This window comes from Juglans regia, chromosome 13 (genome assembly GCF_001411555.2).
Source record: "Juglans regia cultivar Chandler chromosome 13, Walnut 2.0, whole genome shotgun sequence".
NCBI classification, from domain to species: Eukaryota; Viridiplantae; Streptophyta; class Magnoliopsida; order Fagales; family Juglandaceae; genus Juglans; species Juglans regia.
In genome coordinates this window covers 26,928,399-26,942,550 of record NC_049913.1, presented here as the reverse complement: position 1 = coordinate 26,942,550, position 14,152 = coordinate 26,928,399, and the positions used below count along the sequence as shown (strand labels likewise).

Sequence of the window (14,152 nt, the reverse complement as noted above, 5' to 3'; positions counted from 1 at the left end):
GGCGCGTACATGTACAGCTTTCCTTAAAATAATTTTTCAATTGGCATGTACTATGTTAAGCAAAATTGTATCTAGGATACAATGAAGTTCATAAGAATTATGTTGTTTGATTGCGTTATGCACTTAACGATTAGAACACCAAAAGTTTTGTGATTCTGTCAAAATCTAATGATCATTAACTCTTGAGTAAATTGGAAGAGACAAACACTTAAAAAGGAAAAAAAAACCTGTTTTTATCTTTGATTAGGCTTGTCTTTATATAGACATTAATGATCGTTAAAAGGCAGTCAATAATCGTTAGAAGGCATTTTATTGTTAGTTGAGTAGTTTTCGGCAGTTAAAAATAGTTTATGAAGGTTAACCCTGAGGGATAGTTCAGTTGATCCGGCCTTTCGTTTACTCTCTAATGGTCATCAATTCGAGTCCTTATATGACCATTGGAAATTTACTTGATCATTAACTTCTAGGTCTCATAGAATTAATCGAGGTGCATACAAACTGTCCTGAACACACGATTATAAAAAAAATATATATATATAAATTTTTTTTTTTTTTTTTAATCTCAACCTTTGAATCACACTAGAAATAAATGTCATTCAAAATTGACTGTTAGATCTGGCTTATTTTTCGGTTGTACTTGTACCGCGCAACCTTCATTGCTCATCCAGATTTATGTTGTGTTTGGATGTTGAAGTGAGTTGAGTTGAGATGATAAAATATTATTAGAATATTATTTTTTAATATTATTATTATTTTAGGATTTGAAAAAGTTGAATTGTTTATTATATTTTGTATTGGGATTTGAAAAAGTTGTAATGATGAGTTGTGATGAATTGAGATGAGTTGAGTAACCAAACTCACCCTTATTCTACATGCTAGAGCCGAGTTATGTGCCCGAGGACAAGTTTGGAGAGTTAGATAAAAATTTTGTGTTTTGTTTTAATTTTTAAAATATTCTATTTTAGTATTATTATTATATTAAAATTTGAAAAAGTTAAATTGAAATTTGAAAAAATTGAATTGTTTATTATATTTTATATATGGATTTAAAAAATGTATAATGATAAAATGAGATGAGATGAGAATTTTATGTTTCATCTTACCTCCAAACCTGCCTATATGTCCGATATTTCTTCTCGTAATTATATTCACTTTGCTTTATTTATTTCCATGTGAATTTTTTTAAAAAATAGATTAAAAACACTATTAAATACCGCTATTCAATTAAATAAAATCACACATTTGTATTCACATATTTATATGTCAATATAATAATTTTGAGAATTCTAACATTTTTCAGTTGTCGTATTCCTTTTATTTTCATCTGTCTACATTTACATTTCAATTTAAATTGAGTGATTTTTTATTTTTGATACATTAGGGAAGGGAATCTCCATTTCGAAAACGTGGGTCTTATGCCATTAGGCCACGTGCCCTTGGCAAATCGAGTGATTCATTTCATGTTCAAATTGGAGGAATTTGAAATTTGGCCTACAGGCAAACAAACCAAGGAAAATTATAATCCTAGGCCTGGTTTTTAACACACTGGTCACACCTCCAAACTGGTAGTATGTGAAATGACCAAAAAGGCCATAAATTGTAATGCTGCATCTTCTCGTCCCCGTGACCCGGCCTTCCTCGACAAACAACTTCATTTCTCAAAACAGATCCCTGCTCTCACCCTCCGTTCGTCGGCGAGGTTTACACGACGGCGACTCCTTCAGCTTGCCGCAACCCATCACTTGACGTCGTATTCGACGGCTTTCTTTCTTCAAACCAAAAAAACCATCACTCCAAGGCTAGGTCACTCGACGGCGATTTCCTCAAACCGCACCAACCCATCACTCGACGGAAGAAGGACTGCGCGATACTCATCAGCTTCTGTATTCGACGATTAGATCTATACAGAAACGGCTCCGCAGTTCGGAATTCGGGAACCAAAGGAAGGAAGTAAATAAGATGCCTCGTTACAAAGACGAGCCTCCGGCTGTTCGCGTCTACACCGTATGCGACGAATCCAGGTCGGGCTTTTCTTTCGAATATTCTCTTTTTTATTGTTTCTGTGTTCCCTAAACCTCTCTCTCCGAGAGAGAGAAAAAAAAAACACTGGGGAATAAACGAGTTTAGGGAGTGAGCGAACCCTACACATAATTTTTTAGTTACATAAAATTTCTGTTGTTTTGGGATTAAAATAGGTACCTGATTGTGAGGAACATTCCGGCCTTAGGATGTGGTGACGAGTTGCTCAAATTGTTCGCTTCATATGGAGAAGTTGAAGAGTACGTAAAATTTTCTCTCCCCCCCCTAATGCCTTGATTTACTAGTTTTAATCTGTTTATTCAGGTGTAAACCAATGGATGAAGAAGAATGTGAGCAATTCACTGATGTTTACTGGATCAAATTCCGTCTGGTCAGCAACGCCAGGTGATAGATCGTATAGTTTCTGTGATGCTCTCATTTTAATGAGTAAAACCCAGTTTAGGAAGATCACTAGAGAATTTTTTAGATTTTGTTAGCGTGCACAATAAGTTTAGAATGGCATTTGTTGATTAGGTGTTGAACCACTTTTTTTTTCTTGGTATTTTTGGGGTTCATAGGTTTGCGAAAAGAAAATTGGACGAGTTTGTTTTCCTCGGAAATCGGCTGCAGGTTTCTTATGCTCCACAGTATGAGAGTCTTTCCGACACAAAGGATAAGCTAGAAGGCAGGACAAGGGAAATTTTGACTCGATTAAATTGTATGTGTTCATGCCATATTAGGAACATAACTGTTTATGTGCTGCATACTATAGGGACATCTTCATCTTTCAGAAATGAATCCCTTGTTGTACAATTTTGTTTCTTTTTTGTGTCGTCGTTCTGTTCTCAGCCGGGAGATCAAAAGGGCCCAAGGTTTTGGACCGCAGTGCTGCTTCCACTGAGAATTCGTTGATTGTAACTCCCTCACAAATGAACTGCCTCCCCCAAGTGGGACACTCTAACCAAAGGTAATTTCATATTTCCCAATTCAAAAACCTTATGCAGGTGTTTCTGTTGCAGTACTGATGATTTTTCTTACTTGTAAAAAAAAAAGTACTGATGATTTTTCTTTTCTTTTTCATAGGGACTCTGGAAATTCTGTTAATAATTCTTCTCCACTCACACTGGTTTCCTCTGACCAGGTTTGTTACTTTTTTTATGCATTGACTTTGTAAATATTTTCCTTACCTCTATTGACACTCTTTAATTTACATTTTTTAAGTAAGGGAAATTTTTTTTAACCACAGCAAGAAATCCTGCTTGAAATTGAATTTTTATGATCTGCACTATCGTATCCTAATAGGAACACCCATTCTCTGGTATCTCCCTCTCAGTCAGTTAGCGACTTAAAGTATTTGGCTTACTATATACTTTGTGGTCGCAGTTTATCCCTTTTGAAAGAAAATTTGTTTCCTTTTACATCTATATAGTGAGATATCACACAGAATCTTTTGTGAATCTGTATTGGATTTTATATTTGGCTCCTATATTACTAGACTGTTAAACTTGGATCCTTTCATGAAAATTTGTAAACGTTGTGTGATGTACATGCCCCAAGTCTGACATTTGATTCTGGTCGTATTTTTTACTTCAGGATTATTTTGCATCTCAATCGATGAATCACACAGTTCAGTTGGTAAGAGAGAAGCTCAATAAGGTGATAACCCAATCCATATACTCATGCCTTAAGAAACTTCTCATCAGTGTTGAGTTTTGGAATGTGATTTTTGTTTATTTGTTTAATTTTGCAATCAACTTTTTTCTGTTTAGATTCAATCAAGTAGTGAGCATCTACAACCTGCACCAAAGAAAACACGAGTAGACAACAGAAGAAGAATCTAATGGATTGTGAATGGTGGTCAGAACTGATTAGCATCCAGAAAATGTTTTTCTATTTTTTGTTTCACCTCAGCCTTTTGCCTCTCACATGTGCACGTGTTGACTGCACCTGCGAGCAACCATCCATCACATCTTGATAATGTAGATGGTACTCTTTTTTTTTTTTTTGAGTTTCTGAGGGTTTTATTACTATTATTTTGGTCTTTCGAAGTGTATTTAGATTATGTAATCCTTGTATTCTTTACGACTAACGTGGTAAAAATCTTTTTTGTTATAGGTACATAAAGATAGTTTCATATAAATGTAGTATTTTGCTTTTGGTAAGTCAAAGGAGATCATGTATTGTCTACAAGTTATTCTATACGGAAAATGAAGAGGAGTCACCAATTCTTCAGATGTCTCACTTGCTCGAGTCCTGCCTTATGCAAGCTAGAAACTCGGGTGCCATAATCTTTGGGATGTATGCTGTAATTGATCGATGAAGTTGAATGGTATTTTCTCTGGAGCATTTGTTTTCCATTAATGCCGTCATGGTATCTGTTCTTCAGCTTTCCCAATTGGTTTTCATGATAAAGTCATGGTCTCAGGACTTTATGTTATTAATGTTAAAAGATGTATGCAGAAGTGTAGACATAAGCATAGCTGGAATGCAATTGAGACTGTTATCATGAAAATTATAAAATGTGTGAATGCAGATGCTATGATATGTTGCTTGAGTGTGGCCTTACAAAAATGGCTGCTAGACTCGAATGATATGAGCGACAAGAGTTGTTTAACTTCAACTTTAACTGATTAAAAAAAAAAAAAAAATCCTTACATATGAACTCATAAATACCACAAGAATCCACGACATAGGCTATGTTTCCCTTTATCTCCTGTCACACGAACACTGTATTCTCTGATAAAAAGCACCAAACCCATGCACTTCTCTCTTTCTTCCTTCCCCTGATGTTCCGCTTTTACTAATTGGCATACCGAACATTTAGCTACGAATTCCGCTACATCCTTCTTGATTCCTTCCCACCAAATAACAAATCCTGCCATCAAAAGACTATCTTCCTTCGTTGACAATCTATCTTAGCATAATGCTTCAATAGCCAATTCATCTTGAAATTTCTTAGCTTACATCTTTTCTGTTCCAATCAAGTGAGGGGCAAGCCTTCCCAACTCCATGAATTGGGCTGAATACTGCTCTCGACTGTCGTATTGGCTTGTTACCAAGTTGGCAAATTCCAAGGCGTTCTGTTGCTTGGCCATCTCGGGAAAGAAACGACTATCAAATTCTCCTTCTCTCTTTTTTCCCTTTTTGCTCATATTCTAGGAGGTTAGATCTACCACTTTTTGTCTTCCTCACAGCTCTCACACACAATTACAATGGATTGATTCCTCACTCTCCATCCATGACACCCTCGTCTCACGGCATCTATGCATCTTTCAACCTATTTTGGAGAATCAACCCTCGCCCATGGGACTAGATTTCTCTTTTGCTAGGAACTGTCATTGGATTATACTTATCTAAGGACGGAGAAAAGAGATATCTTCCTAACTGCCTCGTCACAATCAATAATATTTTGCATCTTCTTCTTGTGGAATTCAACTACAACAAACATCTCAATAATCCATCCGTTGGATTGCTTTAGAAACAGCATTCAAGATAGCTTTCTTAACACTTGATCATGGTATAATTTTCAATATTTGTTTTTCTACAATGTAATAATTTTGCCAGGGGATTGTTGGGATCCCTTGTCTTCTCTTGCACTTTTAGTTTTGAATAATATAATCTTGCTCATAACAAAAGAAAAAGGGAAAACATGAAACACGCCATTCAAGAAATCTGCTGTCGAAGTTGTCTCTATGTTCGAAATAGAAGAAATTACTTTGTCATTCCTGTCGTCTTGGTGGTCATGATATCATGACCAACTTTTTTCTAGTTGGTTTCATTCCAAGTTCCATGGGATGTCCAAGCACTCCGAGCTTGACCATTACCATACGCACGCGCACAAACATGAAAGAGAGAGAGAGCTCCAACACAACCGAGTCTACATAAATCACACGGTTTCCCTTTCATGATTAATAATTTTGAGATATACATGTAACAAGAGTAAATGATTTTTCATTTTGTATAGAAATATGCTTTCATAAATTAGGATAGAAACACTTGGACACTACCAGTTTTCATCAACTGGCATACAGGACAAACACTAACCAACCCCTCACAGTCCTTGCATAAACACAGGTGCCGACAAGGCATCAACAACATGGAGACCTCCTTTGCCTTGCATGCTCTACAAGCAACGTGCTCTTTCAACCCTAGGTTATTCCTGGGAAATGATTTTGCAGGTCCACCTGGAATGCTCAGCAAGTTGTTTGGGTCGATATACGAGGCAGTGTCATCGACTTCACTGTCTCCGAATCCTTCCTTCCCTTGTTCAGCACCCTGTGAAATTGCCTGCTGGAGGTTGCTCTTCAAGACATTAACAATTGATTCATTGTACTTTGCTCTATAGTGCCAATTCTGGGCTTCCATTGCTACCTGCTTTATTCTCTCGACCAGTTCCCTGTTCTTACGGTTCATGTTCTCTATCTCAATGTCTTTCTCCCGTAGCTTTTTGCTTACACCTTTCTCTATAGCAGCAAGGAAAGAAGCAATGTGTTTCTGCTTCATGTCCCTCACCCCCTTTGCCAACTGTTCCTCCTGATTCAAGAGTGATCAAGAAATTATTCCACAGGTGCTAGGAACAGCATAAAATGATCAACTAAATTTATATGGAATTAGCTCGAATACTGTTTTTAGCCGAGTATGAACTTCATACCCTTGAAAACTACCACACATAATTCCCCCGCTAGGTCTCCATGACACAGCATCAAAAAACAGTGCTCCCAAGTATACATTAGCTATAAAACTACCAACTAATAGTCAAAGGCCACACTTCGTTTGAAATGCTACGGTCATATTCTTGATAATCATATTAAAATGGAAGGATTAAGATGACGTAATGAAGTCATTTTCTTCTTTTGAGTTATAAAAACAAGCATGGGTGTAATTTGTAAATAAACTGGAACTAATGAATTGTAGCAAAACATCCCCCCCCTCACGGCACCCCAGCAAAAACAAAGCCCCCCAAAAAGAGGAAGAGAATCTTGCCCCTGTAGTTCATTTGAGCTGGCTAGCAGAAAACTGAACTATCTACTGAATAAATTTTTGATCGGGAATATCTACTGAATAAATTGGAAGGAATACCTGAATTTTGATAAAATGGTCAAACTCTTCTTTCTGCCTATCAAACTCAGTCCTAATATTTTCACCAAGGGACAAGATGATTGAAGGTGTAGCCGTCATACTTCCACTAGCAGAAGTAACTGATGAGTTACGCTCATCATCATCATATGATAGCCTTAGCCCTGTTGATACCGGGTATGGGTTCGGAATGCTTGCTGAACGATCAGCTTCATCTTGACAGGGATTATAATTCAAGGATATCTGAAGTTTTTGCTGCCTTGAGATATCCTCCATTTCCCTGCCTCGTTTGCTTGGCCGAATAATAGGAGTAATATGCTCATTTCCAAAATAATTTACTGGATCAGCATTACATCCAGCTGGCACTGCAACAAAAGTCGCATACATGCTCAGAAACCAGATTGAGTACAGAAATTTAAGAAGATACAGAAAAGGAAAAGAGAATATAAATTCATACAAAGCAAGCGCCCCTAATCACTACAAATTTCCTCTTATCATATTCTCTGTTATGTTGAATAATGGTTTTCATCCCAGCTCAGCTTTATTCAAACATTAGCCATGCTATGCTTCTAGCTGTTCAGATTTAGGCACTGGATAATGACAATGAAATATATAACTAGAATTCTTGTGGTAACCATACAAGATAGTACCCAGATTTATTCCTGTTAAGAAACTTGCATAATGTCTTGCTAATTCTTGATGTCCCACTAATTAGTACATAGTATTCATTTATTTCCACATGATTGAAATTCTCTAGAATACCTCTAAAAAGAGGCCTCTCCAAATACTGGTATACTGGTTTCGACGTACCCATGATCAATAATTCATAACCATATTCAAGCAACCACAAGATGACAACAATTATACAACTGGAATTACGTGCAATGAAAAAGATAAATTATTCGCCTTAAAGCCTTAAAGACTGAGAAGGAGAGGAGCAGTTATTATGAAATTAAGATCTTTGTTAATAGTTGGTCCATTAAGAACTCTCTTTTCTTTGTACAATTCCATATATCCAAACTAGACTGAATTCTGACTAAGCTGCAAAGGGTTGTGAAGTTAGACCAGGTATGAAGAATTAATCTAGATCTGTATGTGTTGCTGGCCGATGGCCACTCACGTGTTCAAGCACTATACAGTGGTGGCTGGTTCCAATTCATCAAGGGTGGTGTTATTACGCATTCGTCTGAAGTTGACTGATCTTGATTTTTAAATCTCTAAGATCATTTCTCGCCATTATTAATCTCATATCCTTACCTCAGAAGTTAATAAATCTTGACCACTTGTTACACATCATATGCAATTATGACAAAGTGATTGTGACAATGATAAGGACTTATTTAACAAAACAACAAGAATGACCACAAAAATAAATAAATATCTAATAGATCTGAACAATGTTTTGTTTTTTAAGAGACACATAAAAGACTTGGGGAAAAAGGTTATTAGCAATAAGAGAAACCATATCATAATGTATCAATAAGAGAAAACCTAGATAATTAGCATAAGATATGCAACAGAACAAACAGACATGAAAACACTCGGAATATATATATATATATATATTACCCAATATGCTGCAACTAAAAGCTAATATAAGAAAATTCATCTTCTCCTTGATATCCTCAAATGAAATATTTTCTGAATTTGCCCCACATCAAATATGCTCAAGCCGGACAGCGAAATATACCTCACAAAAGCAGAGGGGCTCAGTGAACAAACATAACACTATGAGCAACACAATCAACAAATAATAATAAGAATAAATAAAATAAAAAATAAAAAGACAGTGAAAAGAGTCGTGATGTTAAAAAAAAATTCTAAAAATTAATGTGCTAAGACAGGCAGAAGAGAACTCACGAGTGCCAAATAACTGCAGCTGATTTGATGCATTAGCCTGATACGGGAAACGATTCTCATCCAGGAAAGCAGGAAGCAAAGGATTACCATTGTCTCCGCCCAACATTTTCCTCAAAGAAAAATAAACTTCCTCTTTTTCTGTTGCTTCTGAAGAAATTTAGCAAAACAACCTGTGGGAATCCTACCTGCCAGAAACAATAAATAAATAAATAAATGTTGAGCAAGACAACGAGGAAGCACAACCAGATATCCGAAAAAGATATTCAAACAAAATAACTGGTCTCAGCTTGAGAAATGATACTTTAAAAAACCAAGGATTCAAATAAAATTTCTAGAGGATCAAACATGGGACTTTAAACTCCTTGCTGAGGCACTCACAAATCCATCTCATAAATAATCTCAGGCAAGTCTTTCAAGTTTATTTGGGGAGAACAAAAATATTTTCGATGAGTAAGATAAAATTTTAATAATGGTGGAAAGCGTTGTTATCCCTATATCTGCATTATCATTTTTACTTCAAGAATCTAGAATAAGTGCGATTCAGCCTTCATGGCCAACATGGAAAAAGATGTAGCTTGAACACCAATGAAAATCCTAATGTAAAAAAACCAATATTAGGATTTAGGAAAAACATAATAGAATTCAATATTTAACTTCACTGCAATCAAATGTGATGGTTTCAAAGATATAGTTCGAATGAAACACTTTTTTTTATAGGTTGTTCACATGAAACACTTAAAGGCATTGCCCAAGAATTTCAAACAATACATAAGCTTTAAAATAGAAATCAACTAACCATTGGAGGCTCGATTAATTCTAATGTTGAGAGTTCTTTTCAGCGATTGTAATTTAAACCCACCAAATGCACTGTTATATTTTATTTGAGTAGTAATACGGTGTGACTTAGCTCTCAAAGGCAGTCAATACTATGCTTATTAACACTTGGATGAATAAACTTCCAATTGCATAGCACTGTATCAACTCTAATAAGTTTAAAATAATGCAACGTGTCTACTATATATGCCTTCAAGAGAATACAAATGTCCAAAAGCATGAAGACACTTGCAAGTTTCGGAACTATAAGTTAAGAATTGAAGGCCTTTATAAGGAAAGTAGGAAATCAAGCCTTTGGCCGGCCATCATAGGTGTCGAAATCTGGCAACAATGTCTCAAAACTAAAATCACGTGGTAAATACACTCTGGATAGAATGCAATACTGTTAATAGGCTTTAATTTGTGTACAACAGCACATAACCGGGGATTCCATAAGTCCCCAAATGTTGATATGGCACACGATGCAAGTTGCACCGCTATAAAGAACAAGTTTTATGTAATGACTTCTCAGTATGAATGGAATGTACTAAACAGAACTTTTACTTTATCACTTTATCACCCGATAAAAAAAATGGAAGTTTTAATGAGTAACCATATCTAAAAGGAATTCTGAAGTTGGCCTTAGGAACACGGTAACATAATTGACACTGTTCCAAGAAAAAACATTTCACGTCTATGAGAAAATGTGAAAAAAAATTTCTATAGACACCGATCATAAATTGGCACTATCAGAACCAATAAAGAAGTTTATAGCTAACATCCCGAAAAATAAATAAATAAATAAATAAACTCGTTTAGTTTCTATGAAATCGATGAAATCCCTTGGAACAACTGTGAAAACGGCAAAAAGAAAAATATAGCCTATGCAACATTAAGCAGATCACCCATTGACGTAGAACGTAAAATAAAGTACAACAGATAAAAGCCGATGAGACTGAATAAAAAATCAATTGGGGCAAGAAAATCAGATGCATCGAAAGATAACCAAATTGCAAGATTAATGGAAAGAGAGCGATAAAAACCTCTCGTAAAAATAAAATCAAATAAAAATCAAATCATAACATTATCTGCTTTTATATTTACGTATCAAAAAAATCAGAAAAGAAAGGAGAGATAAACAAAGAAGGAAGTAGTTGACGATATATATTCTTCACAGCAAAGATGAAAAAACCTTGAAGTTAGTAAAGTAAGGTTGACCAGATTTTCAGATGATATAAACAGACACAAGAAAGGAAAGGGAAAATGCATAAGAAATCCGATCAAACAACAAAAAAAATAAAATAAAATAACAGAATCCGAGTTACCTGAATATGCTCAAACAGAGGCTCAAGAGAAACAACGGCTGCCACGGATCCACCACAACTCTAAATCCAACGAACAAACAAAAAGAAAACCGCTTTCTAAGATATATTTTCCTTAAGAAAGAAAATAGAAAAAACTAAATCAATACCCAAAAAATGTAATGTGTTGTAAAGAGAAATTAGACAGACCAATGATGGAGGTCGTTCTACCAAAACGATCGGAGAATGTAAGAACACGGGATGAGGGTTAAGGCTGATGGGGGTAGACAGAGGATGGTATGAGGAAAAGTAAAGGGAGAGAAATGGAAGATAAATAAGAGAGAGAGAGTAGGACGAGGATGATGAGGTGGGGAGGGAGAGGGTGAGGAAGAAGATGGTGGTGCGGTGGGAACTGGGAAGGAGTGGGGGAGTAGTAGTAGCAGTAGTAAACGACGAATATTGTTATTATTACTAATTTATTATTTCCAATGAAAATGAAGTTGATGACTTTATTCCTATTAGCAATGACTGTAATATTGTTTTTTTCTAATGAAAATCAAATAATATTTTTAATATAATAAATAACCAACATATATATTTTTTATATACATATGTGTGTGTCAAGTGTTATTATTTTTTTTAAGTTCTATCTTTTCTCAATAATTAATGTATATTTGCTACACTAAAAACATTACATGTGAAAGTCTTCTTGTAAGCAAGTTTGCGTATTAAACCGCACATCGATGTTGATATGTAAAGTATTTGTTTAATAAAACAGTGTAAATTGAGACTGAATTGATTTTTGTGAGATAGATAACCTTCTTTTTCTCTCAAAATTTTTCTTTTTAATAAAAAAATCATGTCAACGTCGGTACGCAGTTTAGTGCGCCAAACTACTTGTACCTAGCAAGATTCCTTTAAGTATTGCGGTATTTTTATCTTATCATAAAATGTTATTTGTATGATCACTTTCGTAAGGGTTTTGCAATACATAAATTATTATTTACCTCCACACTTTACATCTAAATGTTTTTTTTTTTTATAAAGTATGGAATATTTTTTATAAGATGTAGAATATGGGGTAGTTAATAGTGATTGATAAAAAGAATTATTTATTTTGTAATATCTATTATTGACATATAATGTAATAAAGATTATTTTCTTAGATAATATATATTTAGTATAATATATATATGTGTGTGTGTGTGTGAGATTTTTGTAATCGTTGCCATAATATAAAATGGTTAATATAATTTATGTCTTATATTGAATAAATAATATTTATTTTTAAATAAAATAGAGATAATCTTATTTCATATTTCATATGGGATTTAATGGTTTAATCTTTGAAACTTTCAACTTTTTATAATTTAAAATATTTACAAAAATAGAGAAATAATAATGATATTTCATAATAACATGAAAATATCATACATCCATGTGCTATTTAGGTGACACGCACCCATCAGTTTTTTTTTTCTTTCTTAATTTTGATAAGAGATAATAAAAGGTTAAAAAAGAATATTTGTATTTAATTCAATAAATAATAATAAAAGAAGCGAACGGTGGTGGGTTGGGAAAAACGTCAGAATTTAAGAGCGGATAGCGGACCCTACGTACGGGTAATAGAGAGAGGAGTCAGAAGAAAGAAGAGGCGAAGAGGGAATCCCGCTCTTTTGTATTTATCGTCAATCATGACCCCCACGCCACACGTTCAACCCACGCATCCATCCTTCCATCCATCACTATTACCTTTTTTTTACTCTCTTTTACAATTATGAATGCGTAAGTTCACCATAATTCTTTTTAAAAATTAAGTAAATACGAGCATATAAAAGAAATTAATTATTTAATAATAAATTTTATTTTTTTTTTAAAAAATTTGTATAATATTTATAGATTTCGTGACTCTATATGACATTACTCTATATAATTACATGTTGCTTTCTCTAAAATTAAGAAAATGATATTTTGTTCTTTGGGTTTGATAGTTAGTACATTTGTTTTAAAAAATTATTATTAATGAATTTGTGTTTTTCTTTTTCTAAAATACTTTAAAAAAATTGAGATTGCACTAGCGGGAATGCACAACGGTAAGACGGTTAGAATTGAGCCGCACAGTAGCTAAAATTATTGCTTATTATTATCAAAGAAATGATATTTACATTCTTAGAGAGTATAAATTTTCTGTACTTTATTTAAAAAAATAGATAGTTATGAGATTCATATAAAAAATTAATTTTTTAATAATAGATCATATTTTTTATTAAAAATAGTGCACAAAACTTGCACACATTACTCTTTTTTTTTTAATAATTTATCTCCTTTCAAAGTTTAATCCCTTTTTTTTTTTTTATCTATTTTCATGAACTGATAAAACTTCCACTTTTTTTTTTCTAAATAAGAAGGGAAAAATGAAGCGTCTAGAAGGAATTGAACATCCATTGAGTAAAAATAAAAACGCAAACCTTCTTAAATTATACTCAATTTACAATCACATCTCAAACTATTACTTTCATTAATCACCTTTCAAAGTATCAAAAAATTGCAATGCATCCCTTTTTTCTTTGAGTATACAAAGTTATCCCTCAAGGTTTTAAAAAGAGGAAATATCATATTAAATGAAAAAAATATATATATGTTGAGATTAATTATTTAAAATACTCTTTTGATACATATAAAAAATTTAAAAAAAGTACTATTATTTTAAATTTTAAAAAAATCTATAAAAAAATGTTTATTTTTATCTCTTCTTTTTTTAGTTTTCATAAAATAATTTAATTTAATGAAATTTCAATATTTATTATTCTTATATAATAAATAGTTTTATTTTTGAACTTTTTAGTTTTTGTATCAAGGATATTTATTTTAGGTTTTTTTTTTATTTTATTTTTAATGAAATGCGTATATTATATTCTTCTTTACAATTTGAATGAAGATTGCAAAAATTGAGAATTTGAGAGGTAAAAATAGAAAAATTCTTCTTATCAGTTATTATTCACAATCCATACATCATATCTTATAAAAAATATCCTTATACCTTACAAAAAATATCTCTACATTTTACAAAAAAATTATAAATA

At 33.4% G+C, this 14,152-nt stretch overlaps 2 protein-coding genes across 5 annotated transcripts; one reads left to right on the top strand and one right to left on the bottom strand.

Moving 5' to 3' along the window:
• Positions 1–1,530: 1,530 nt before the first annotated feature.
• Positions 1,531–4,581, top strand: LOC108979102 (RNA-binding protein 48). Of its 2 annotated transcripts, none has more exons than XM_018949697.2 (9): positions 1,531–2,021; positions 2,196–2,279; positions 2,344–2,424; positions 2,598–2,737; positions 2,869–2,986; positions 3,103–3,160; positions 3,613–3,675; positions 3,789–3,998; positions 4,135–4,581. In XM_018949697.2, exons 1-8 carry the CDS (start codon positions 1,960–1,962, stop codon positions 3,858–3,860), a joined length of 678 nt encoding a protein of 225 aa, XP_018805242.1. In that variant the 5' UTR covers positions 1,531–1,959; the 3' UTR covers positions 3,861–3,998; positions 4,135–4,581. The 2 variants fall into 2 exon arrangements, with proteins under 2 accessions (XP_018805242.1, XP_018805241.1); XM_018949696.2 differs by having other exon boundaries at positions 3,789–4,005; positions 4,135–4,579.
• Positions 4,582–5,897: 1,316 nt separating this feature from the next.
• LOC108979096 (E3 ubiquitin-protein ligase BOI) lies at positions 5,898–11,547 on the bottom strand. 3 transcript variants are annotated; one of them, XM_018949686.2, is made up of 5 exons: positions 11,280–11,547; positions 11,094–11,153; positions 8,956–9,140; positions 7,099–7,460; positions 5,898–6,552 (listed from the first exon to the last, which is right to left on the bottom strand). In XM_018949686.2, the coding sequence occupies exons 3-5, from the start codon at positions 9,059–9,061 to the stop codon at positions 6,001–6,003; spliced, it is 1,020 nt and encodes a 339-aa protein (XP_018805231.1). In that variant the 5' UTR covers positions 9,062–9,140; positions 11,094–11,153; positions 11,280–11,547; the 3' UTR covers positions 5,898–6,000. The 3 variants fall into 3 exon arrangements, with proteins under 3 accessions (XP_018805231.1, XP_018805232.1, XP_018805233.1); XM_018949687.2 differs by having other exon boundaries at positions 8,956–9,136; positions 11,280–11,518; XM_018949688.2 differs by lacking the exons at positions 11,094–11,153; positions 11,280–11,547 and adding an exon at positions 8,665–8,785 and having other exon boundaries at positions 8,956–9,055.
• Positions 11,548–14,152: the final 2,605 nt, after the last annotated feature.